The sequence below is a fragment of the Amblyomma maculatum genome, chromosome 2, assembly GCF_055883805.1.
Source record: "Amblyomma maculatum isolate TAMU_Amacu chromosome 2, ASM5588380v1, whole genome shotgun sequence".
Classification (NCBI taxonomy): Eukaryota; Metazoa; Arthropoda; class Arachnida; order Ixodida; family Ixodidae; genus Amblyomma; species Amblyomma maculatum.
In genome coordinates, this window is record NC_139345.1 from 188103284 (window position 1) to 188127395 (window position 24112).

A 24112-nucleotide genomic window follows, 5' to 3' on the forward strand; every position below is an offset into this window, starting at 1 on the left:
TCCATTGAGAAAGAGGGTTCCTCATGTTTCTGTGCGGCAAGAACCTCCTCGGCAGTCGAGCCATCGCTCGAAACCGGTTCTTGAATTCCTGGAAGATTGCTGTCCTCAATTTTAACTCCATCTGAGTTTTCGTGCTCGCTGTTATTTAACAGCTCTTCCTGCCGGTCAGTCATGTACTCAGGAATGGTGTAATCTGAAGTAGAAATGGAATACTGCCCTTCATCTTCAGGCGAAGAGCACACGAATAAGGTTTCCGGCTCGGCAACTGCTTTCACAGCTTCGGCGCAACCTGTCGTCTCGGAGGGCACAGTCTCCTTTTCCTGAGAATTCTGAGCTCTAGTTAAGTCCTCTCCTTCTGAAATTTCTGCTGCAGGAATGGGCTGTTCTGCAACCTTACTGAGCTGGTTTCCACAGCCCCTGTGACTGTCAACGAAAGACTGGTTTCAATGTACCTAATATAAGGAAAGGTAACCTCCGGAAGCTCGGTGATACCTTTCAAACGCCGAACCTCATTCATCTTCTTCAGAAGAATATCTCTCTATTTAAAGAATTCTCTTTCCTTTTCTACCTGCCTCCTGAGCCATTCTTTCTCTCTTTCGGCTGGCTTCCTGAGCCATTCTTTCTCTTTCTTCTTGTCTCCTTGCCTCTGCTTGCTTTCTGCCATTCTTTCTCTTTTTCGGATCGCTTGCTAAACCATTCTTCCGCTCTTTCTTTCTCAGCCTCTTCTCTTTCCTTCTTAGCCTGTTCTAGAACCTTCTTTTCTTTTCGGGTCACCCATTCACGCAGTTCAGCTCCTTTAAGACCTTTTTCTAGACCCAAGGCAATAATTTCTTTGAGAGTCATCTTCAATCTGAACTGCCTAATGCTAACACATAGCACTACTCTATGGACCTTCACAACCGCTTCAGAGCGGCACCTGTCGCTATCGCTCCGCTGCTACACTGTTTACGACTTCTTTGTAAACTCTTCCAACTCGTTCTCCGTCCTTTGAGCTTGACTGCACCAAACGTCCTGTCGCGGACGCCAGAACATTGTCACCCGTTATTATTTAGAGGATTATTAACGATGCGCCCTTAACGGTGCACACACTCCCAGACACTCTTAGAGTGAGTGGGGGTAGCAGTTCCGGTCCCAAAGGAGATGCCCTCGACCTGCGTTGCAAGCTCCGCCGGAATTCAACTACCTTGTAGTGACACAAGGGGGTGGCCATTTGGTGCCCAGTTTTCGCCGGTTCAAGCCAGAGTAGGGTAGGATTCAGAAGTAACAAACAAAACATACTTTATACACAGCAAAAGACCATACAGAGGAATACACAAACACTAAAATTGCACAGACGAGAGGTTCACAGAAAAACAAGCGCTAAGCATGCAACTACAGAGGTATTCAATAACACAGAGACTTTACAACACAGATCAAACACGAGACAGTCACATAAATAATCAGCAAATTGTTCACCGGGCACTGTTGCAGTTCGACACCTCAAGAGTCACGACGTGGCCGCCATGCAAGAAGAGCGCCGCTTTCTCGCAGGCCCGTGGGCTTGCCAGCAGTGGGTGAACACCGGGATTCCAGCCGAAGCACTAGCGAACACGCCGCAATCATTGACGGACTGACTGAATACACAAACCGCGGCCTCAATAAATAGGGCGCACTGCGTCTGTCTGTTAAGGCGCGCTAAGGCTAGCGCGCACACACACTTAGCTACGCTGGTTAGAACGCTTCCTTTTCCTCCCGTCGAGCCGCGCGTCGTCATTGGCTAGGTCCCGTAGAATTTTCTGGAGACGTCTGGCATCTTTCGGACTGATGAATCACCTTCATCGCCGGGTGTTGAGAAAGAGGGTGTCGGCGACGCGTACGAAGCTACGCGCTCTCTCGCGCGGGGAAGGAGGCTTTTCTCGAGAGAGAGAGAGAGAGAAAGAGAAAGCAGAGAGGTTAACCAGGAAAGCTTCCGGTTTGCTACCCTGCACTGGGGAAGGGGAATGAGGAGTTTAAAGGAGAAAGATAGAAGAGAATGATAGGAAAGGTAAGGCCTTGTGGAACTGTCGATGTGACGCCGCACGGGTCTCGCTGTGCGCCGGCTTAATAAAATGTACGCCGATTTCGTGACACTAATGCAAATGTGCTATTCAGGAAATCTTCACGCATACATTGGCTAGACAAAATCCGCATGTAGATTGAAACAGTCTGGCTAACGTTGCAGAATCAACAAAGGAAAACGTATTTCTATACTGATCATGAGGATTAACGTTGAAATCCCCCCCCCCCTTACAAAGGCACAATTAACGCTCAGGGGGAGGTTAGTGCACGTGGCAGTTTCGAATGTCGCCGTGTCAAATGCTGCTAGGAGCAGTCCAACGACATGTTGGCAGGCTCCGCTAAGGCTGCGGGAATCGAGAAAGCAATACGTACGTTTAGCGAGGACGTACGTGTCACCAAAGCATCAACGCGTATGAACGGTTGCCATACGTTTACTCAACCGGCCAGACGTAGGCAGGGGCCCGAAAGAATGTCGCATGTTGCCGTGTCCGCGATGGCATGCACATTGTAATAGCCACCTTTCGCTGAAGGTATACAAAAACTGCGAAGGAGAGCATACGAGAGATTCGATGACAAGTTGTTAAACATAAGGTTTCATATGTGTGTTTCTTCACGGTACTTCTTGCCCTTCGCGGTTCGCCCCGAGTATCGTGTTACACTTTTGTCCATGTGCGCAATCACCTTCAATTAGTTAGGGAGCTTGAACGTCGTTGTCTTCGTCCAACCGTCTGCAACGGCAAGGAATCCTCCCGCGACAAATTAGTCTCCTGGAGGGTTGATGCTCTTTCGCGTGCGCAGTGGAGCGCTGTAAAATAGAACAGTGCTACTTCCTGACCGACATGCGCATGTGTCATCATGTCGTTTATTCCGCAGAACTCGCTGCCGAGATAGAAAGGTTGTGCGTCCTTTTACAATAAAATGGCCATTCTTTGCGCATCGAGAACATTTTCACCATTGCGACCACATAAATTCTGGGGGAAGAAACAAAATCGCCATTCTTTGCTCATCGGGAACATTTTCACCACTGCGACCACATTCGTTCTGGGGGCAGAAACCGGCTATAGCCTGAATCAACCATTGTCAGAAAAGTTTCGCGTGTTTCCTACAGGTTTCTGTTGTGCCTTCCAGCCAGGACAATGCCCTGTTCAGGGGGTGTGTACACGTGCCTCTCTGCCAAGCTTCGTAGAAGAAATCCTATAGCTACAGGCTTGTACATGACGTGAGTAGGAAGCGACGCCCATGCACCGCATTGTGCTCGGTACCTCAAGCCCCGTGCATATACGCCGCTCGTAAGTGACAGGAGACAATTCCACCTAGCGCTGCAGTGTCAACAAACCTCCGGCTGCTTTACCCTTTCCCTCTCTTTCTTTTTTGAAAACAGTTAATACTATATCGTGATCTGCACGCTGATAGCACCTGTCAATTCGTCATGTCGAACACAGCCCGCGCCATGGCCCGCGCTACACGCTCCTGCAGTGCACAGTACCTGCGTGCGTTGTAAGTGGGTTGCGAAAGCACTGAAACATTCCCCAATACTGCGGGAACATATTGATACGTGTCAAAGTTATTCCACGAAGGTTAGTCCAGCATGGCACAGCACACAAAACACAGAAGCAGAGCAGCGTCGACATTCTTCTAGCATCAACCGTTACTACCACTTTGTCTTCTTCTGTGTCAGTGTTGCTGATCGTTGTCATCTTCAACTTCCGGTGATGCAGGGCACATATTTCACATTACCCCCCCACGAAAAGCACAGTCTCGGTGCGCACTAGAACGAACTACTGCAGGGGTAGTACGGCTTCATTCGGCCGACATGAACAATCACGGTGCGTGGCATAGAGGACTGTTGCGGCGGATGTACAGAGCTGATCTCGTATGTGACAGGAGTGACTGGCCGTAAAACATGGTAGGGTCTTGAGTAGCGTGGCAAGAGCTTCTCACACAGCCCAACTTTACGAGCGGGAGTCCAGAGCAAGATGAGAGAGCCCGGAGAGTAGTGGACATCCCGGTGGCGAGAATCATGACGCCGTTTTTGAGAACTTTGGGGGGAAGCCAGTTGGTGGCGAGCAATAACACGGGCGGCGTCAGCTCGGGAGATGGCGTCACGAATGTAGGAACTGGCGTTAGCGGTGGGAGGCAGTACGCTGTCAAACGGAAGGGGAAGGTCACGGCCGTATAGAAGATAAAAAGGTTTGTAGCCCATTCTGTCATGACGACAGGAATTGTACGCAAACGTTAGAAACGGCAAAGTAATATCCCATTCTCGGTGATCATCCGAGACACACATTGACAGCATATTCATAAGCGTGCGGTTGAGGCGTTCGGTGAGGCCGTTCGTTTGTGGATGGTAAGCGATGGTAAAATAGTGCTTAATCGAGCATTACCGAAGAATTGCGTCGACTACTCGAGAAAGAAAGCAACGGCCATGGTCAGCGAGCAGCTGGCGTGGAGTACCATGCAGCAGGATGGCGGCTTGGAGAAGAAACGCAGCCACGTCAGTTGCACAGCTGGTGGGTATCGCTCGGGTGACAGCGTAGCGCATAGTATAATCCGTGGCCACCGCAATCCAGGTATTCCCCGACGCAGAAAGTGGGAAAGGCCCGAGGAGATGAAGACCAACTCGGGAAAACGGGTCTACTGGGATGTCGATCGGCTGCAGGGATCCAGCAGGCATAACCGAGGGCTTCTTCCGTCGCTGACATCGGTTACATGAAGCCACGTAACGACGAACAGAGCGATAGAAGCCTGGCGAAAAGAAGCGGCGGCGGACGCTGTCGTACGCACGAGATATGCCAATATGACCCGCTGTGGGTGCGTCGTACAGCTGTTGAAGAACGGTGGTAGGCAGGTATTCGGGGACTACGAGCAGAAGCTCGGTGCTATCTGGTCGCATATTCCGTCGGTATGAGGTGCCGTTGTGGAGCACAAACAGAGCAAGGGTAGCGTCAAAGTGATCAGTGCTGAGACGATTGATAATGCTGCAAAGCTTGGGATCTAAGGGTTGCTCATGGCGAATGTTTGAAAGGTCAAAAACGGCCAACACTTATGTGTCATCGTTACACTCGCTCCCAGGTGGCGGATCTACCGGGTTGCGGGACAGACAATCGGTGTCAGCGTGCAGCCGGCCAGACTTGTGGACGACAGAAAAAGTGTATTCCTAAAGGCGGAGGGCCCAACGGCCCAGGCGACCAGCGGAGTCCTTGAGCGTAGAAAGCCAGCATGACGGAGAACGGGCGGCCAAACAAGTAAGGGCGAAACTTTGTAATGGCCCACACGCAGGCTAACCACTGACGTTTTGTGATCGAGTAATTCCGTTCAGCCGCAGAAAGGAGGCGACTGGCATAAACAATGACGCCAGTCCGACCCATCTGCTGTTGGGCGAGTATGGCACCAATACCGTGGCCACTGGCTTCGGTACGTACCCTCGTCGGTGCCGAGGGATTGAAGGGTGCCAGGACGGGCGGGTTGGTGAGGGCTGCAATGACTTGCAGACTTCAAAGGCTTGGGATTGTTCTTGGTCCCTGCAAAATGAAGTGTCGTTCTTCAAAAGATTGGTGAGTGGACGAGCCGTCTACGCGAAGTTGGGTACAAACCGCCGAAAATAGGAGCAAAGCCAAGAAAACTAGGTACGTCACTGGTACAACGGGGTGTAGGAAATGCATTTACAGCACGTACTTTGTCTGGACCGGGTTGAACGCCACGGGCGTCGACTACGAGACTGAGCACCTTGAGTTCAAGACGGCCGAAGCTACATTTCATCGAGTTCAGCTGAAGGCCAGCTCTTTGGAAGACGCCAAGAATGGCATCAATGCGATTGAGATGGCTCTCGAATGTAGAGGAAAATACAATGACGTCATCCAGATAGCATAAGCACGTCGTCTATTTCAAGCCGCGCAGGAGAGAGTCCATCATGCGCTCAAATGTTTCGGGCGCATTACACAAGCCGAAAGGCATCACCTTGAATTGATACAGGTCATCGGGAGCGACGAAGGCAGTCTTCTCTCGGTCCCGTTCGTCGACTGCGATCTGCCAATAACCAGAACGGATATCAATAGAAGAAAAATAGCTGGCACCGTGCAAGCAGTCGCATCATCTATCCTGAGGAGCGGGTAAACGTCCTTCTTTGTAATTTTGTTTAGGTGTCGATAATCAACGCAGAACCTCCAGGTATTGTCCTTCTTTTTAATCAGCACGACAGGCGACGCCCAGGGACTGCTCGAAGGCTCTATAATGTTTTTTGCTAACGTCTTGTCCACACTATCTTGTATGACGCGACTTTCAGAAATGGCGACTCGATAAGCTCGTCTGTGAATTGGGCTGGCGTCAGTGGTATCGATGCGATGTGTAACGAGGGACGTTTGTCCTAAGGGGCGGTAACCAAAATCGAAAATATCGCTGTGCGGAATCAGAAGGCTCATAATTGCTGTAGCACGGTCAGGGCGCAAGTTAGGTGCGATCATTCCTGATATGCGGGCCTCCGGAGGTGGGGACGGTGCTGGTCGTGTCGACACTTTAGCAGTAGGGTCAGGTAAAAGAGCGACCACTGTCACGTCAGACAGTGGGATCAGTTCGGCGAGAGTAATGCTTTCAGGAAGAACGTGCACAAAAAGGCCGAAGTTCGAGACTGGAGTAAAAGCGTTATTTTCTACGTGCACGGTGTTATGAGGGCGAGCGATTCTGCGCTGCAGGGTAACGTCGGTTATGGGGCAAACAACGTAGTCGCCATCAGGAACGGAGGGGAAAGGCGACATGAGCACATAAGGTCAGGAGGTCAGCTTCTGGAGGCAGGCGAGTAAATGTAGAGATGCGGAGGCGAAGCGTTGTAGTGTCAGAGGCCTCTTTGTCAGGACAGAGTGGGAGTCCAGATCAAGCAGTCCAGAAGAACAGTCAATGAGCGCGGAATGTGCAGTTAAAAAGTGGAGTCCTAATATAACCTCGTGAGGGCAACTGGTGAGGACTGTAAATAGCACAGGGATATGGCGATCGGCAATGGTAATTCTCGCAGTACACATACCAATCACAGTAGCTGTATTGTCATCAGGAACACGAATGGTAGATGAGGAAGCGGATGTGAGGACTTTGTTGAGGCGTTGACGGAGCGAGGACCTGGGGACGGAAATGTGGGCGCCAGTGTCAATAAGGGCAGAAACTGAGACTCCGTCTACAAGAATGTCAATGAGGTTACATCCGTGTGCGAGGGTCAGTTCCGAGTTCACAGTCCGGGTTGGTAATGCAGCATCACTTCCGGGCGCTGCATTCGCCAGTTTCCCGAGTAGGTGCCGGCGTATGATGGGGTGGAGCCGCGACGAGGGAGCAGTGAACGGGATCGACGAGCCCGAGAATATGGAGATCGGCTGTAGCGACGATCAGTTGGGACGGTCTCGGTGCGAGGTTTATCTGGTTGAGGAGGAAAGTGTGCAGGTCGATCATAGGCGTGGCGGGGCTCCTCTGGTAGGGCAACAAAGCATCGAGGTCCATACTGATACCGACGGTCAGCGTTGTAATAGGAGCGAGGAGTGGGGAATGTACGGCTACGGCAATACCGCGAAGTGTGGCCGGCACGACAGCAAATGAAGCAGATTGGCCTGTCGTCTGAAGTGCACCACTCTGCAGGGTTGTGACCAAGGTAGCGACGGGGGAAGGCTGTGCTGGTGGTTGTAGCAGCCACTAAATGAACAGGGTGCGATGGTGGCGGGGGCGGCACGGAGCTAGACGAGAGGCCGACGTTTGCAAGTTCCTGGCGGACAACGGCCTGCATCATGGCAACGGTGTCGGGCAGCGGAGACGGGAGGGGTGCAGGGGTTAGGGCCTCGAGTTCTCTGCGGACGATCCGAGTCACGGTCGTGGGATGGGAGGGTTGGTGCAAAGGGGCCAGGTCATCGCAGGATGAGGTAGCCGCCGTGTTAGGAAGACGCTAAAAGCGATGAACGAGACGTCTTTGTTTAGCCTGCTCGAATTTTGGCAGACTTGGAGCACCAAGTCGATGGTAGAGCAATCCATGCAGAATAGGTTATGGAACGCATCATTCGCGATACCCTTGAGGATATGCCATACCTTGTCACTTTCCGGCACGGAGGTGTTGATCTTGCGACACAACGCAAGCACATCCTGAATATAGGCGAGGTAGGACTCCGTGGGGGATTGAACACTAGAAGAAAGTTCCGCTTTTGCATCCAGAGCGCGTCCAATTGGTTTCGTATCGCAGGTAATGAGCTCTTATTCGTGGTCTTGAAACCATGTTCGAGCTGTTGCCTCCAAATAAAAGATGATGTTAGCGACCATGATGGTGGCGTCCCAGTGGTTGTTCCGGCTGCAGCGTCACATACTCATCTAGCCAATCGTCAACATCTGGGTTGTCGCCAAAAAAGATGGGAGGGTTGCAAATTTTCGTTAGAACAGCTGGCTGAGGCGATGTCCCCGTGGCGGTAGGGGCTGCTTCGGAGGTCATCGTGGCTGTTTGAGACGTGGTTGTCATCCCAGGTAGGTGACGGCCGCTTCGCAAATCCAGCTTTTGGCAGCGTAAATGCGCTGATCGGCGCGTACGGGGATCTTGATTCACCACCACCAAGATGCTAAGTGGCAAGGTTAGTCCGCGAAGGTTAGTCCAGGATCGCACAGCACACAAAACACAGAATCACAGCAGCGTCGACCTTCTAGCATCAACAGTTGCTACCACTTTGTCTTCGTCTGTGTCGATGTTGCTGATCGTTGTCATCTTCAACTTCCAGTGATGCAGGGTATATATGTCGCAATATAATACTGCAATCACTGTCATGGCTTTCCGACTCAAGGCAAAAAAGAGGGAAGCTATCACTCTCTATCTGCTTTGGCGTGGCCATTTCGCATGGTGTACTTTCGAGTCGTCTGCTGTACTGCCGTCAATTGTGCTTCTGGAACCTCCCGCAAAAGGCGGATTGGAATTTGTCCATCGAAACCAAACACGTTTGCTATTATGGAGTGGACAGCACAATTCGAAATATAGGTTTCGTTAAAATAGCCTTAAGAGAAATCCTGTGCCTACTTGTTTCTACACCCTTCATTATGTTGCGTCAGTATTGCCTTCATATATTCTCAAAACATTAAGAGGAGATTATGTCGGATTAAAACATGTGGAAGTGCAATTCCAAGTAGCGCTGAATTAATGGCGCAGCAGTGTCAGTGTGCATGATTGGTAAAATTTATTTTCTAGAGCTCCACAACAGCACACTCTGTTTTTAAAGCGAGAGCTACATTAGCCGCAAAGTCGCATTTTCGCTGTGGCGGTGGCCGAGTCGTGGTCGCGTTGCTTCTTGCTTCTTTTCTTAGCAACCGCCGCGGCCGAGTGACGTCCCAGCGGCCAGCTGGCGCGCGCCTCGCCGCCGCTCCGAACGACAAGATGCAGGTCAGCCTAGACGCCCAAGTAAAGAGAACGCCTATCCGAGCTGAGCCGCCAAGAAGGGATGGTTGCTCCTGGCCCTACGGGGCTGGGACAGGTAGGCCACTGCTGCTTGCGGCGGGGGCGTGCCTAGTACCACATTTTTATCCGTTGTAGGCCGTCATTGCACCCGCTATTGTTTCAGTGGTGGACTACGGCTCTGACGACACGCGTCTTTCTCTCTCTTTTTTTAATTTATTCTCTATTATTTCTTCTGTACGCACGAGCCAGCAGAGGTAGCTCAACAACAAAACCAGTAGCGGGCCCATGCAACAACAATAACAACAGATGCACATCGCAATAATAATAAAATTTGGAGGACGCTTAAGCTTCGCCTTCAAGAGTGGAACGCGATAGCGTTATTGCACATCGTTCGCACCGCCCACTAAAGAACTCGGTGTCTCGGAGGGATAAAGCCGGGCAGTGACGCGCCATGAAGGCGGACGCGATCATGGGGCTGACGCCTTGATGGGATCGTCCTCTATCTCGCTTGGGAGCACCACGCAGAAGCATGATTCCTCGGAAGCAGCTCGGCACACATCGCAGGGGACGCTTTCCCAGAAGCGCTACGCCGCAGCGATCACGTCAGAGGCGTCCGGCATCAGACGCTGCACCTAGCAATCGCGCTGTGAGCGAAAATAGGAGCCGCGTCGCCTAAACACCACTGTTCGAGTGACGCACGCTGGATGTTGGAAGGGGAGAAAGCGAGAAAACTTATTAAACGCAAGGGTATTGGGGCATCTTCGCACCGGTACCCGCGCGGCCCGAAGGGAAGAAGCGGGTGAGTGAAGATAGTGATCTAAAGAAAGGATAGACGTTTGATTCTGTAACCCGTGAGGGTGCACGGCGAAACGTCAGGGGCGAGCGCCGCGCCACGTGTCGGGGCAGCGCCGCACATTGCGAGGAGGGGTTCTTCTGTGTTTGCCGCAAGATGGCTCTGCATGTGCGCAGAGCGCAGAAGAAATGTAGCGGAAACGTACTTCGCTACTCGTGTAACTGCGACTTCTGTAAGTAACATGCTCATAATTACCGATATACACCGCAGTATAACGTTCTACGGCACGTTTCTAAGGCAACACCGCATTCACTAGAAGCGCTTTTGTACCGCTTTCAAGCATCGAACTCGTGGCTGAGTGTCAGCGTCTCTGTCTCACACTCCGGAGTCCCTGGTTCGTTTCCCACCCAGCCCATCTTGGAAGTTGCTTTTTATTTATGAAGTGCATGCCGGGATTTATCGCTCACGGCCAACGACGCCGACGACACCGGCTTTTCTGCGACACGAGCTCCTTAAGTTGCTTTTAAGTCGTGTAACTGCGACTTCTGTAAGTAACATGCTCATAATTACCGATATACACCGCAGTATAACGTTCTACGGCACGTTTCTAAGGCAACACCGCATTCACTAGAAGCGCTTTTGTACCGCTTTCAAGCATCGAACTCATGGCTGAGTGTTAGCGTCTCTGTCTCACACTCCGGAGTCCCTGGTTCGTTTCCCACCCAGCCCATCTTGGAAGTTGCTTTTTATTTATGAAGTGCATGCCGGGATTTATCGCTCACGGCCAACGACGCCGACGACACCGGCTTTTCTGCGACACGAGCTCCTTAACGCTACCGCGTTAATAATTATAATCATAATAATAATAACAAATTGGTTCACAGGAACGGAAAGCACAGCATCTGTCACATTTGCTCTGTGAACACCTCACCCGCGCTGTAATAAAAGAGAGGAAGATGGGAGACAAAGTCGAAAGAGAAAAAGAGGAACAGTAATGGAGGGCTAACAGAGTAATAGACCACCTGGGGATCTTTATTGTGCATTGTCCTTTCACCGCACATGGTCGTCTTTCCGTTTCACCTCCATCCAAACTCAGCCGCCGGCAGAGTGTAAAAAGCGGCGCATAGCAGCAGCAAATAGAGAATGAGGATAAGGAGGAGAAGAGAGCAGTGGAGACTCCCGAACAAAAAGACGAACGGCTTGCCATACGGTGATGCCAGACAGACGAGTGAAATAGAAGGAGCCTAACTGCCGAGATGGGGCTTATGAAAGAGTTCAGTGAACGGAAACCAAAAGAGGAGGGCCTAACTCTCATTGCTAAGCATACATGACCACGGCAATCTCAGTCAGGAAAACTTAGTTCTGGCTACTTACATCCTGGCATAGCTGAGCTAAGCCATTGCCAATTTTTCTATCCGGCCCTCCGCCCCTATATGGCACTCGCTCTTCAGTTGTCCAGCGAGAATCGGGAACGATACTGTGCATTTCATTCCGACATACAAATTTCTAATTTATGCATTTCAAAGGCACCTGTGTGTCGTGCGATGTCAATTTTTTTTGAAGAACCTCAAGTAGTTCCACTTTCAGCAGCCCTTCACTACAGTGTCACTCAGAGCCTAGGTCACCACTTAAGAGCCGCGAACGGTCAAAATTTCCGGAGCCCTCTACTACAGAATCTATCATAGCCTGAGTCACTTTGGGATGTTGAAATCCATAAACCAAACATTATATCATATAAAAAATGTTTTAAAGTTCTCAAGTTTTTATTGGGAAGAAAAGTCGCACTATGTGCGTCATCCCACGGCGGCCACTCACACGAAGCGGACATAAAAATACGATTTTTCTTGGCTCGGAATATCCGACCAGTGGTTTCGCCCAAAACAGTTGGGATACTTAGGTTCGTCACGTGTACGTAGGTGAAATTTATTTCTCGCAGGGACACCTGATTTTGTGCGGTGGAACATTACACAATTTTACCGGTAGCTTGATAATATATGTGCTTTTCCTGCTTCCCTGAGAGCTTCCTCTCCACTTCTCTAAAACGCCCGCTGCGCTACATCATATGGTACATTGACGTTATCATCGTATCCAGTTGTACACATATGTGTTTATTTGAGCCCGAATCGCTACCCAGACTTGCAGGTGCATAAAAGTTAGGCAATGGAATTAGATGCCCCTTGGAAACCTGCACGAAAAATGGTTTTGGCACGCTTTCTATACGGAGGAGATCAAATCTGGTATCAGGGTTTCTTTAGTGACACCTTAGGTGCACATGGCACGCAAGAGGCTACAGAGGCTAAGATGAAGGGCTGTCCCATAGTTTCGGTTCTATATATATAGTACCACTGTGTGCAAATGTTATCTTGTCTACCGTTTCAACAGTTGCTAGCAGCGAAGCCAGATGTGATTCTCGGTATTATTAGGGCTTCATTCGGTCATACAAAACGCACATGCGCGTGATAATTATCACGACTAGGCCATGACAACCTGCCACGTGACTTTCGGCAACAGAACTGGATATATATTTTGCATTTCATTCAACTATAGCTCTTTTGCCTTAATAAGTGGCCATTGATAATTCAGTGAAGGTTAGTGCGTCTGACGCTACCGATAAATTTTAATTCAAAGTTACCAGACTCTTATGTCTTTGAAAAACTGAGTTGAGTAAAATTTGAAGAATGCTGAAATATATAATTTCTTGATAAATTCTTAGTTTCGGCTTCCGACGCAAAAGTAACCGGTCCTTACTAGCGCACTTGCTAGACCAACTGAGGCGGAAATGCGATTTCGTTTGGTCCAAATCGTGTACTAGGGAAGCTAAAACGTTCCAGGTGGGCTCGGTGGCTGTGCCACGATGCAGTCACTCAACCCGTTCTGCCTCGCCATGCAGGTGGTTGCTCCCCTTTGGTTCACCGTGCTTTTCCCTGCTTCTCTGGCTGCCTGTCCACCGGACATCTGGCTGGAAAGGACGCCCGTTTTCAACCATCCCTGCCTCGTCACCGCTTCCGCCTATCGTGCGCTGACCTCACCAGTGCACTGGACCCTCGACAGTCAACTGGAAACACCATCGCCATCGACATCTTCTCCCGCCCCAGCTTTTAAGCAGCCGCAGCCGCTGGCGTCGCTCTGTGGGCTCGGTGGCTGTGCCACGATGCAGTCACTCAACCCGTTCTGCCTCGCCATGCAGGTTAGGAAGCCATATTGTCTTTACGCTAAGAAATCTAGTGATTATTTCCTGTTACAGCTGCCGAGCCCACAGTGTTGCTTTGCGATTGCCACTGAGTGTGCTGATGTCACTATTTCCTTGCTTTTGTTATCCGGCGACATAGAGACTAACCCCGGCCCTGCCCAACTCGACACTGCACTTGCGGAACTTCAAAAATTGTCCGCCGGCCAGTCGACACTAATCACGGAAGTTTCAGACCTCAAAACCCAGTTACTAACAAAAGGAAACCTGATTTCTGACCTAAGCAGGCGCATTAGCGCACTTGAAGGCCACTACCAAACCATACAGACGCTACGCACAGAGATAGAAGGCATAAGCACTCACACCGCTCAGGCGACTCGACAGCTCTGTGATCTCGAGGATCGTATGGACGATGCAGAAAACCAGTCACGCCGAAACAACCTGATTTTCTACAATATTCCTGACCCTGATCCATCTGAAACGTGGGCCGATTCTGAAAAACTACTAATTCGCCATTGCTCCGAATTTTTGGACATCACCCTCGACCCCAAAACATTAGACCACACTCACCGTCTTGGGCGCCACGAACCTGGCCGCTGCCGTCCGCTAATTGCCAAATTAGCGCTCTTCAAAACGAAAGAAGAAATCCTCGCTAATGGCCGCAAATTCAAGGACACAGACTACACCGCCGGCGAAGATTTTTCACGTCGCGTTCGTAATGCGCGCAAGAACCTAGTTACCTTTGCCAAAAGCAAGACTAACCGTTTTTCTTTGCGGTACAAGACCCTGTTCATCGGTGCCCGTCGATATATTTTCGACGAACCATCGCAATCTGTAAAAGAGATACCATAGCGGTTGCTGCGCCGCAAGCTTCCAGCCGCTCACGTATCTACCACCCCCCCAGTCTAATCTCTCCCTTTCGGTGATTTTCACTAACATACGCAGTTTTCTTCCGAAACGCGAAATAATCTCCAATCTTGTGTGTTCATCTTCTAGTAATTTGCTGATTCTTACCGAAACATGGCTCACTAATGACGTCACTGATACTGAAATTCTTGCTGACTTACCGAACTTTAACCTTTTTCGCAAAGATCGCACATCCGCTCGAGGCGGAGGTGTACACATCGCAGTCCACAATCAGTTCTCGTGCACAGTTATAAATATTCCATCAGACCTCGAGATAGTATGGCTACATTGTCGCGCCACGCCCCAAACCGTACTGCTAGGCGTTTGTTACAGAGCGCCAAATACCAACTGTGATTTTTCCCGAATACTTAACGACGAGATCAGTCAGCTATCGAGAAAATACGCAAAAGCACATATCATCCTTTTTGGAGACTTCAATTTTCCAGGAATCAACTGGCAGACACAGACAGCAGTCGGCAACAGGGAAGCGAATGACTTCATTGAGGTCTGCCTAAACTTCAACTTAACACAAGTAGTATCCGAACCGGCCCGCGTTGCAGAAGGGTGTGCAAACATCCTCGACTTAATCCTAACTACCCACCCGGAAGCCCTCTCATCTATCATCTGCGCGAAATCAGCGACCATAAAGTTATTCACGCCACATTTGAGTTCCACCCATCACGACGCGAAAATCAAAACGAAACTATTCGGCTATACGACAAAGGAAACTATGAAGCCTTTAATCTCGAATTAAGCCAATATCTCAAAACATTTGAAGTATCTTTTCACGATCGCTCAGTAAATGATAACTGGTCCCTCTTTAAGAGCAAGATTATCGAACTAACAGACAGATACATCCCTAAAATAAGCTTCCACTCCGACCGCCAAAAACCATGGTTTACCAAAACAATAAAAAGGCTCGACAACAAAAAGAAACGCCTTTTCCGTGCGGCAAAATTAAAGCAATACGGCGCTTTCGCGTGGGAAAAATACTATACAGCCGAACGCACGTACCTGTCCGCAATCCGCAATGCGAAATACTCTTTCCTTCACAACGACCTCCCGAAATTGTTGACTTCCAATCCCAGAAAGTTCTGGCAGGTAATAAGTGAGCACCCAGCACATACCATCACTCTTACTAAAGAGTCCGGCGAAGACGCAGATGACAAAGAATGCGCTGATATTTTTAATAATGCCTTTTCATCTGTATTCACTAATGAAATTCAACCACCAACTGCGCCTTCCACCGCCAATATACAGTCCAACATGCCTGCTGTCGTGTTTTCCGAAGCTGGCATTTCCTCGCTAATCGAACACCTTAAAACTTCATCATCGGCCGGCGTCGACGAAATTAACTCCAAAATACTTCGCAATACTAACAGCATTTCTGCAATGTACTTATTGTTATTGTTTTCTCAGTCGCTTTCTACAGGATGCATTCCGGATGATTGGAAAGTGGGGAAGGTCATTCCCGTCTATAAATCAGGCAAGAAAGATACTCCTTTAAACTACCGTCCCATATCATTAACCAGCATACCTTGCAAAATCATGGAACACGTCATCTATTCTCAAATCATGAACTTTCTTGACAGTAGCAACTTCTTTCATCCCTCACAGCACGGGTTTCGCAAGGGTCTGTCATGTGAAACTCAAATGGCCATCTTTCTTCATGACGTTCACTCCAGCCTCGACCTAAACTTACAAACTGACGCTATTTTTCTAGACTTCGCTAAAGCATTTGACAAAGTTCCCCACAGGCGTTTACTGCTGAAACTAACCATGCTAAATCTGCATCCTAACGTCTTATTATGGATCGAAGAATTCCTTTCTAACCACTCTCAGTTTGTTCTCGTTAATGGACACAGTTCTAACCCTCTTCCAGTAACATCAGGCGTACCCCAAGGTTCTGTATTAGCTCCCCTCCTATTCTTAATCTATATAAACGACTTACCCTCAAACCTGGTTTGCAATGTTCGTCTGTTTGCCGATGATTGCGTTATTTACCGCACTATTTCCAACACCTCTGACCAATCACAGCTCCAAAACGACAATAACGCAATACATGCCTGGTGCGATGACTGGCTAATGTCGCTTAATCCTAATAAATGTAAACTCGTATCTTTTCACCGCCGGCGTAACCCCCAAATTTTCTCTTACTCGGTTGCTAACACTCCACTAGAATCTGCATGCTCATACAAGTACTTAGGCGTCACCTTGTGCCAGGATCTCTCCTGGCGCTCACATGTAACGAACATCGTCGCATCAGCTAACCGATCATTAGGTTTTTTGAAACGCCATTTACGGCACGCCCCTCAAAGTATTAAACTTCTCGCCTACCAATCGCTCATCCGACCTAAACTAGAATACGCATCTGCTATCTGGAGCCCGCAACAAGCATATCTCATCAGTTCACTAGAATCTGTCCAAAATCGCGCCACGAGGTTCATTCATTCTTCCTATTCATATGACAACAGTGTATCGTCACTTAAACGGCAATCAGGTTTATCAACTCTTGCCCATCGTCGTCGCATTGCTTCTCTTAATCTGTTCCATAAGTTTTTTTACAGCTCCCTCGGCCAAGCACCCTACATCACACCGCCAGCTCGCATATCTCATCGCACCGGCCATCCACTAGTAGTCTCATGCCAGCGCGCCCGCACCGTCACTTTTTCTTCATCATTCTTTCTTCGCACTGCAAAAGACTGGAATGGCCTTCCCCACGATGTTGACGCCATCACCTGCCCATCAAGTTTTGTAAACAGTTTAAATATGCACTTCATAAATACCATGTAAGCAATCATATTCAATCTATGTTTGTACTCCCACCCCTTATGTAATACCCCCAATGTGGGGTCTTTAAGGTAATAAAGTGAAGTGAAGTGAAGTGAACCTACCGCGATCTTGATGTGTAAGACGGTGCATAATACAGACATGCTGCTTCCCCGCAGCAATTTCGATAAACTCAACTTCGCCTTTCAAACTCGGTTGGCTCGGTTATCACCGAAACTTTCACAGTTTCATGTGGTCGAGGATTCTAACTAAGGACCAAGCCAAACTATCTACAATAGTGCGGATTCTTTCCTGATCCTGTGAGTTACATTATTGATCAGCCAAGTATGGCTTTCGTAATAATAAAGTTTATATCAATTGCATTATTATTACGTAGCTATTTTCTTTTTATTTCTCAGCACAGGTACCCTTCACTGAACCCTAATTTACGATCGGTCAATATAGGTTCTCACGAAGTGAGCGACCCTTGCGACAATAATGGTAAAAATTAGTTATACACAATAAAATGAAAATTTGCATCACCAGGGGCGCTAAATATTTTCTCATATTCACTCCAGTAGAGGCCTGGGGTTTAGAGGTAACAATGAAAACATGAATTAATCGGCGGTGCACAGTTTAGCAGGAGACTTTTGGCAGATTGTTGGCTAAACAGCAGGGCGGGATGTAAAGGAGCTGAATCGAAAGTAAGCAAGGGCATTTAAAGACAGCCGGCTCAAACATTAGCGTCGTTAAAGTTAATAGTTAAAAGCATAAAAAAAATTTGAGTGTGGTCATGACTATCACCACACCTTTTCAAACGGGATACTCTTACCATCCATGCATCTGTCCTGCAGAAGCAGTCTCGGCACCTTCTCCTCGGATTAACCTATATTCGTTTGAGGCATAGCATGATCCATGAATTGTTACTGGAGCTTTCGTCATTGTAGTGGCGGGACGAAATTCATACCTATTGTGAATTCAGAGCACATCCACCAAGTTATACGTTTCGAAACTTTATTAGAGCTACTTCTCAATCAGGTAACGGCTGTATTGAGTAAAGGGGGTGAAGTATGTGTAATTACAGCATTGCTGCTAAAAGCGCAACTTTCACTTTTGAAACAGTTTTCGATATTTAGATAAGATCAAAACTACAATGCGCACTCTTTCATAGCAAGAGGAACAGGTATCAATGTGTTGAGACAGTCATTCATTTTCAGGAGTAGTTGCTTTAATAAAGTGCTCACCGCCTAAGCGGTGTTCGAGCGAAGACCGTTACCTCAGTCTTTTCAATTACTTCGCTCCACGTCCGTCACAGTGCATTTGATGACGTGTTCGTAGCATGCGTTGCTTCACGCTCTTCAATGCGAAAAAGTGGCGTCGCTCTCCAAAGAATTGGCGTCCCTTTCCGACCACCGAATCGGTCGCCCTCCGAAGGCCTGCGAAGATGCGACGTGTCTCTGCGTGCGACCACTGATTCGGCCGCCAAGGCGCTCCAAAGATCTGCGTCGACGTGGCGTCCGTCCGTGAAAACTGGCTCGCCGCCTCATCCTCCTAAGGTAGCCCTCATTACGGTTTCGAGGATCAAATGTAGTCGGTGCGAATTCCTCATTCATGCTGGGTCTTAACTCAACTGGTTATTCTGTGATCCATATCAGACCAAATCATCTCACACCACTCCAAAACCTCTGCGTCAAACGAGTGGGCCCCAATTGACAGCAGTGGTAGCTCTAAGCGGCACAACCTCAAAGCCTGTCAGGCTGGCATATTCATAGAGGATGAACAGCATAGCGGTACCTCCTTCAACTATTTCATCTGATATCGACGCTGCTTTCGCATGTTATGCGTTCACCGTTATCGTTCAATGACGCACACATACGTCCTGATTGGGCAAGCCTTCCCTTAATTTGTGAGGCTAGTTAATTTTTGTTCATAACATTTTTTTTGAAGCCCCTGAATGTCGTCCCAAAGCGGAATTTTAAAAGAATTCAATAACTTGGGCTTCTGCGAAATGAAAGCTCAATATAAAGTAGAACGTGAGATGAGTGCAGATTAATCTTCTTACAAAAAAAAAAGTTAGGCTAGGAATCTAAAATCAAAATATGGCACGTGTGCTAACTTGATATTCTAACAACAAATAGCATGAGGCTTTCGGAAACTCAGTTGTAATACTCATTATAGAAACGGAAAAGGAGATGACGACCATGCAATATTCAATAGTGAATCAGTGCCCGCAACTCGGTTAAGCAGGTAGTGTCTGACGCCACAAAAGTAAAATGGGAGAGTGAAATTGTAGGCCGATTTCTTTTTTTATTTCACTGCCCTCAGTGGAACGTGAGGCACCGACAGGTTCTTCACCCTGATGAGGGCGCCTCAGAACTGCGACTGTACAACTAAGCGTTTCAATTCAGCACAGCTCCTAAAACGTTTTTGGCTGCCATTCTGACCGATTTGCTTAAATTGAAGGTTATCTGCAGAGGCAGGGCTCATGCGGAGGCCGCCTTCTCTTATTTCTATGCGGTAGCTAGTAGGCGGGTGTTTGGTGCAGTCGGTTAGCATGAACCAGAGAAGTCAATTGACCTGATATCACCCGAATCCGGAAATTCTTGGATCAGAGCTGCTGTAACATAATGGAAGTTCATTTGAGTATGGAGGCTAACTTACGGATGATACGGCCTTTAATTGCACATGTTCTAGATATACATGGTCGCCCCCCTGGAGTTGAACCACCCTGGCCTTGTTCTATGCTACCTTTTTGTTTTTCCAGGAACTTCCCGTAATGCATTATGTTACTTAAAATGCCACTTACTACAACACCAGAGATTTGCTCGGTAATTCGCTAGCGACCGCTACGGCAATAGCTCCTCTCTCTCAACATCCCCGTTTGGCTTGCCTGGTCGCAAAACCCATGTTAGCTGCTCTTTATGCGATCATGATTCGTTCAAAAATATATACCTGAATATCTAAACCGCACTGCCTCAGGCCCGAGCGACCACTGAAGTTGTAATAGACTTTCTTACTGTTATCTGTAATGAAAGTTTGTGCCGCCATCTATGGGACTGTACATGGAGCAGCCTGACTACCAGTTCAGCCCCCATGGGCGCGCTGAGCTCCATGAGCCAGATAGAAACCTGGCGACGGACATTCACGTTTGGCCACAAAATAATAAGAAGATAAACGTTGTAATACAATAAAAATCTTAGCATCCTCTTTAAGGAAAAGTACACGTGCCCTCATTCCCCCGTGTACAGTCCCACTCCCTCGTAACTTAACGAGATTGGAGGAGGTTTCCCTTAGAAGGATGAGAGCTGGGGCGGCCCTTACCCCGTCGGTAAAATGCCGATGGGAATCGCAAGCTGGCATCGGACCAACCACATGCCCAAAGTGTTCCACACCAGCTGCAGAAGTGGATGTTCGCCACCTGCTATGGACTTGTGCAGGGACAAGGGAATCAAGGACACAGATTCTGCGCGAATTGTGGATCTAACCACAACAAGGGAAGAGGACTTTTCTAAATGGCTCACCGACAACGCTAAGAGCGGGAGCCTGCTCCAGTTCCTCACGGAAAACCATTACATGAGTTTATATAATATGCCTTATGGCAAGCTTGCGTACAAATAAAAGAAAAGGTGTACAACATGCTCAAAATAAGCGATAGCTTTTTTCTATTGGCTAATTATTGAGCAGCAAGGAAAATAATATTTCGCGCATGACTGATATACGTTAAAACTCAAAAAAAAAAATGTTCTAGAAGTATGAATGTTTCCTCAATTACTTTAAGAAGTTTTAATAGAATTTCTTCAGTTAGAAACCTTTCCTTGACGTCGTTTGCTTTTGCATCTTCGTTACTATGGCTTTTGCGCTCTACGTTCACACATTGAGATGATAATGATAATAATGAGACATCTTAGCATCGCTACTCTGCGTACCCAAAAAATACAACTGTCCCGTACCAGTTAGAGCACCAGCCCATGATGCTTAGCACGCCCATAGTGGTTTAAGTGCAACGACACCGGCTTTGCCTCTAGGTAAGAGCAAGAAACATTATTGTTGTCAGTTAGTCACTCTCCTGATCATGCGTGAAAATGCGGCACCGGAATAGCCGCTGGGATCAGACTATCGCAAGATAATCAGGATCAGCTGCACTGTACCTCTGATGACATCGCTGAGCGGCCTGTTTAGAAATTCCATATGGTATTCGTGCCATCAAAATACAGCGGCAGTACCGCACCAGCTACAAAATTGGTGGCATAGTGAATTGTATCAAAGGTTTTTTGAAGTCTGGTAATGTTATCAAGGAAGCCGTTAGTAACTTTATCCAACCTCTCTTTTAGCTCCTTTAAACCTTTCTGTACTTCATCCGAATATGCGAACTGTTTTCTACGCGACAGCATATTATGCTCGTTCCCGCAACCATCCTTAACTGTGCCCCGGAATTGAGATATCGCGTAAAAAAAGAAAGTTATGAAAATGGTTCGGAAAAACCGTGCACGTGATTTTTCTTTTAGAAATTGTACCTCACTTCTTTTTTGGGCGGCTAAGCTCAGGGTGCTGACGTAAAATGTTTCTTCTAACCTAGCACCCACCTCCGAGACAAATTGGAGGCAGGCGCGAGATTGAGGTTTGAACCAGCGTCACATGTACACCCACCTGCTTATCTCTAGTTGTACGTGTTGGTGTCCACAGGGAAATGCGACGGATAGTGCGCTTTCCATTCCCACACTTAAGCAAAAATATGCAACAGTCGCAGAATGGAAATCGGTGTCAAAGGCGCTAGTGTTTCTAATCTTAAGGAGAAGCTTGTCCTTCCCTATAAATTTCCCGTTGCCCGCAACGGCGATTCAATGAAGGAAGCTTCTCGTGCATGCATTCGGTAATATACAAATTGCGGAGCAATTCCGCCATTTTGAAACCCTGCTTCGTCTAATTTAGCTAAACCAAATTTATCTCACATCAAAATATAACTTAGGTGGCAGGGTCAAAAAGCCGAGAAGCAATTGGGCTTACAAAAGTATGCGCACCTTCATAACATTGCCATTGTAGTCATGGGCAGCACTAATTATTGTTCCGGAGTTCATCCGGTCTGAGGAAGAGATAGTTACAAGATATCTGACATTGTTCTGAAGATCTTCCAAATTTAGGGCAGTGAATCGCAATTCGACCGTTAGTTCTTGAGTGGCCTCTACGTCAACGGCAGACGTACTGCTAAATGTTGTTATTATCTAGCCAGTATTTTGTCCGCAGTTCTCTGCCAGTCCGCAAGATTGTTAACAGCTCCCATCCCATTACGTCTCTACTGAAGATCGCCAGATCTGCTGCTAATTTTTATTTTATCGTCAGCTTTCGGAGGGATTCATTTCCATCTGCCATAGCCCGATGCAAGTGCTAAAGACGTAAAAAATTCCGCCAACCCACACTGCACCAGGGTTTCCTGTACATTTGACATTGAGGGCAGAAATGTATCCTTGTGAAGGAATAATTTAATCGGCCATAGTATACAACCAGTGAGAATAAACTCTCATTTCTCCAGTACAAACGCGGGTGGCCTTGTTTGGTTCATGACTGTTGAACAATCTCATTGTCAATTAGCTCCTGGATCGGTTTATGTATCCCGTCTTGTAGGGGACTGGCTAGTCGAAATGCGGTGGTCAGTCACTCCGCGACTTCAAAAGCTTAGCTTCGATGCAGCTAACACCTTACAGTGGCGCGGTGAGCGAGTGTTGCCTTCATCTCGCTGACTGCTGCCAGTTTGAAAGGGCTTCAAGCGCAGGTTGCCCTTCTGTTTCCTTTAGAGAGGAATCTCGACGAGGAAACCAAAGAGCCCAGATCCTTTAACTGTGCGACTTTGGATTAGTTATGTTTTGTTCATTGGTAGCTTGAGGTCTTCCTGCGAGTAGGTAACCTTAACCAAACTAGCAGCGACAACAACACCTGCCGCGAAGCCTTGAATTTTCTGGAGTACTGCTACGAGTCCCTCGTTAATCTTGAGCAAACGTAGCTGCCACAGAGATTGCTTGAGATCGATTCTGCTGCATAGCGTCACCGATTGTCCAAATACAAATGACCGCATTTATTAAGAAGGGTTGTTTTGAGCTATATTCTTTACCGTCTATGTGCGCAACCTCTTAAGCTTATAACGTCGTTACGGGAAGCAAAGTGCAACCTCAAGAAGCAGTTTTTTCTTACTATCGTGCCGATGCAATGTTGCTGCAAGAGGCCCTGTGCTTCGAGGCGCGGCTTCTCCTCTGGAAACGGCACAGCTAGAACAAACATGGATTGGAGGGCGAAGCCTCTTGGTCGCCATCATGCCTAGATGCATGTAACTCATCAAACATTACACAATGAAATTATCACGCTTCATAATTCCCCCCGTCTCACCTCCACGTCACCAGATCGAAAAGCGTTTGCCTCAGCAGGCGTTACTGTCAAGACAACGTCGATGAACAGACTGCAATTTACTGCGTTTATTGCTCATTGGACAATATAACTACAGTAGAAAAACGTGTGCAACACCAGAGCTACTTGCCGATCCCGGCGTGTTGTGTTTCGTTTACATATCCTTGTACGTGTATTGCGCTGCTGCTGCACCGTCGTAAAAATTCGATATTTAGCCTGTACACTTACACGAATCGTGCCAGATACCACTGAAATCATAGCATTGAACGGACGTATTTCTTGCTTCGCGTCATCAGCTTTCTTTTTTAACTTATGATTTACTCGAAGACGGTCTCTGTACAGTCTTGCCTCTCAGCCAACTGGGTAACGCTTGTGTAAGCGCAAGAATGTTTCTTTCCCTTTACCCGGCGCACTTTCTTTCTGACGACGAACAACTGATTGCCCTATGCGTCTACGGTATCTTCTATACCCCCCACCCCCCTCTAAACAAAGCCCGCGCCTTCCACAGAACAAACCTAGGCAGTGGGTCCCATGTACTTAACGCCAAACTGGTACGGTACTTTAACTTGAAGACGATATTTGATGAGATTTTGCTTGAAACAATCGGATGCCGGCATATGAGGGAGGCTTT

The 24112-nt window shown here is 48.1% G+C and overlaps 1 protein-coding gene across 1 annotated transcript; it reads left to right on the top strand.

Moving 5' to 3' along the window:
- Positions 1 to 13068: 13068 nt before the first annotated feature.
- Positions 13069 to 14265, top strand: LOC146200639 (uncharacterized). The gene has a single exon (XM_084592413.1). It carries the CDS (start codon positions 13081 to 13083, stop codon positions 14263 to 14265), a length of 1185 nt encoding a protein of 394 aa, XP_084448539.1. The 5' UTR covers positions 13069 to 13080.
- The last annotated feature ends 9847 nt before the right edge of the window (positions 14266 to 24112 follow it).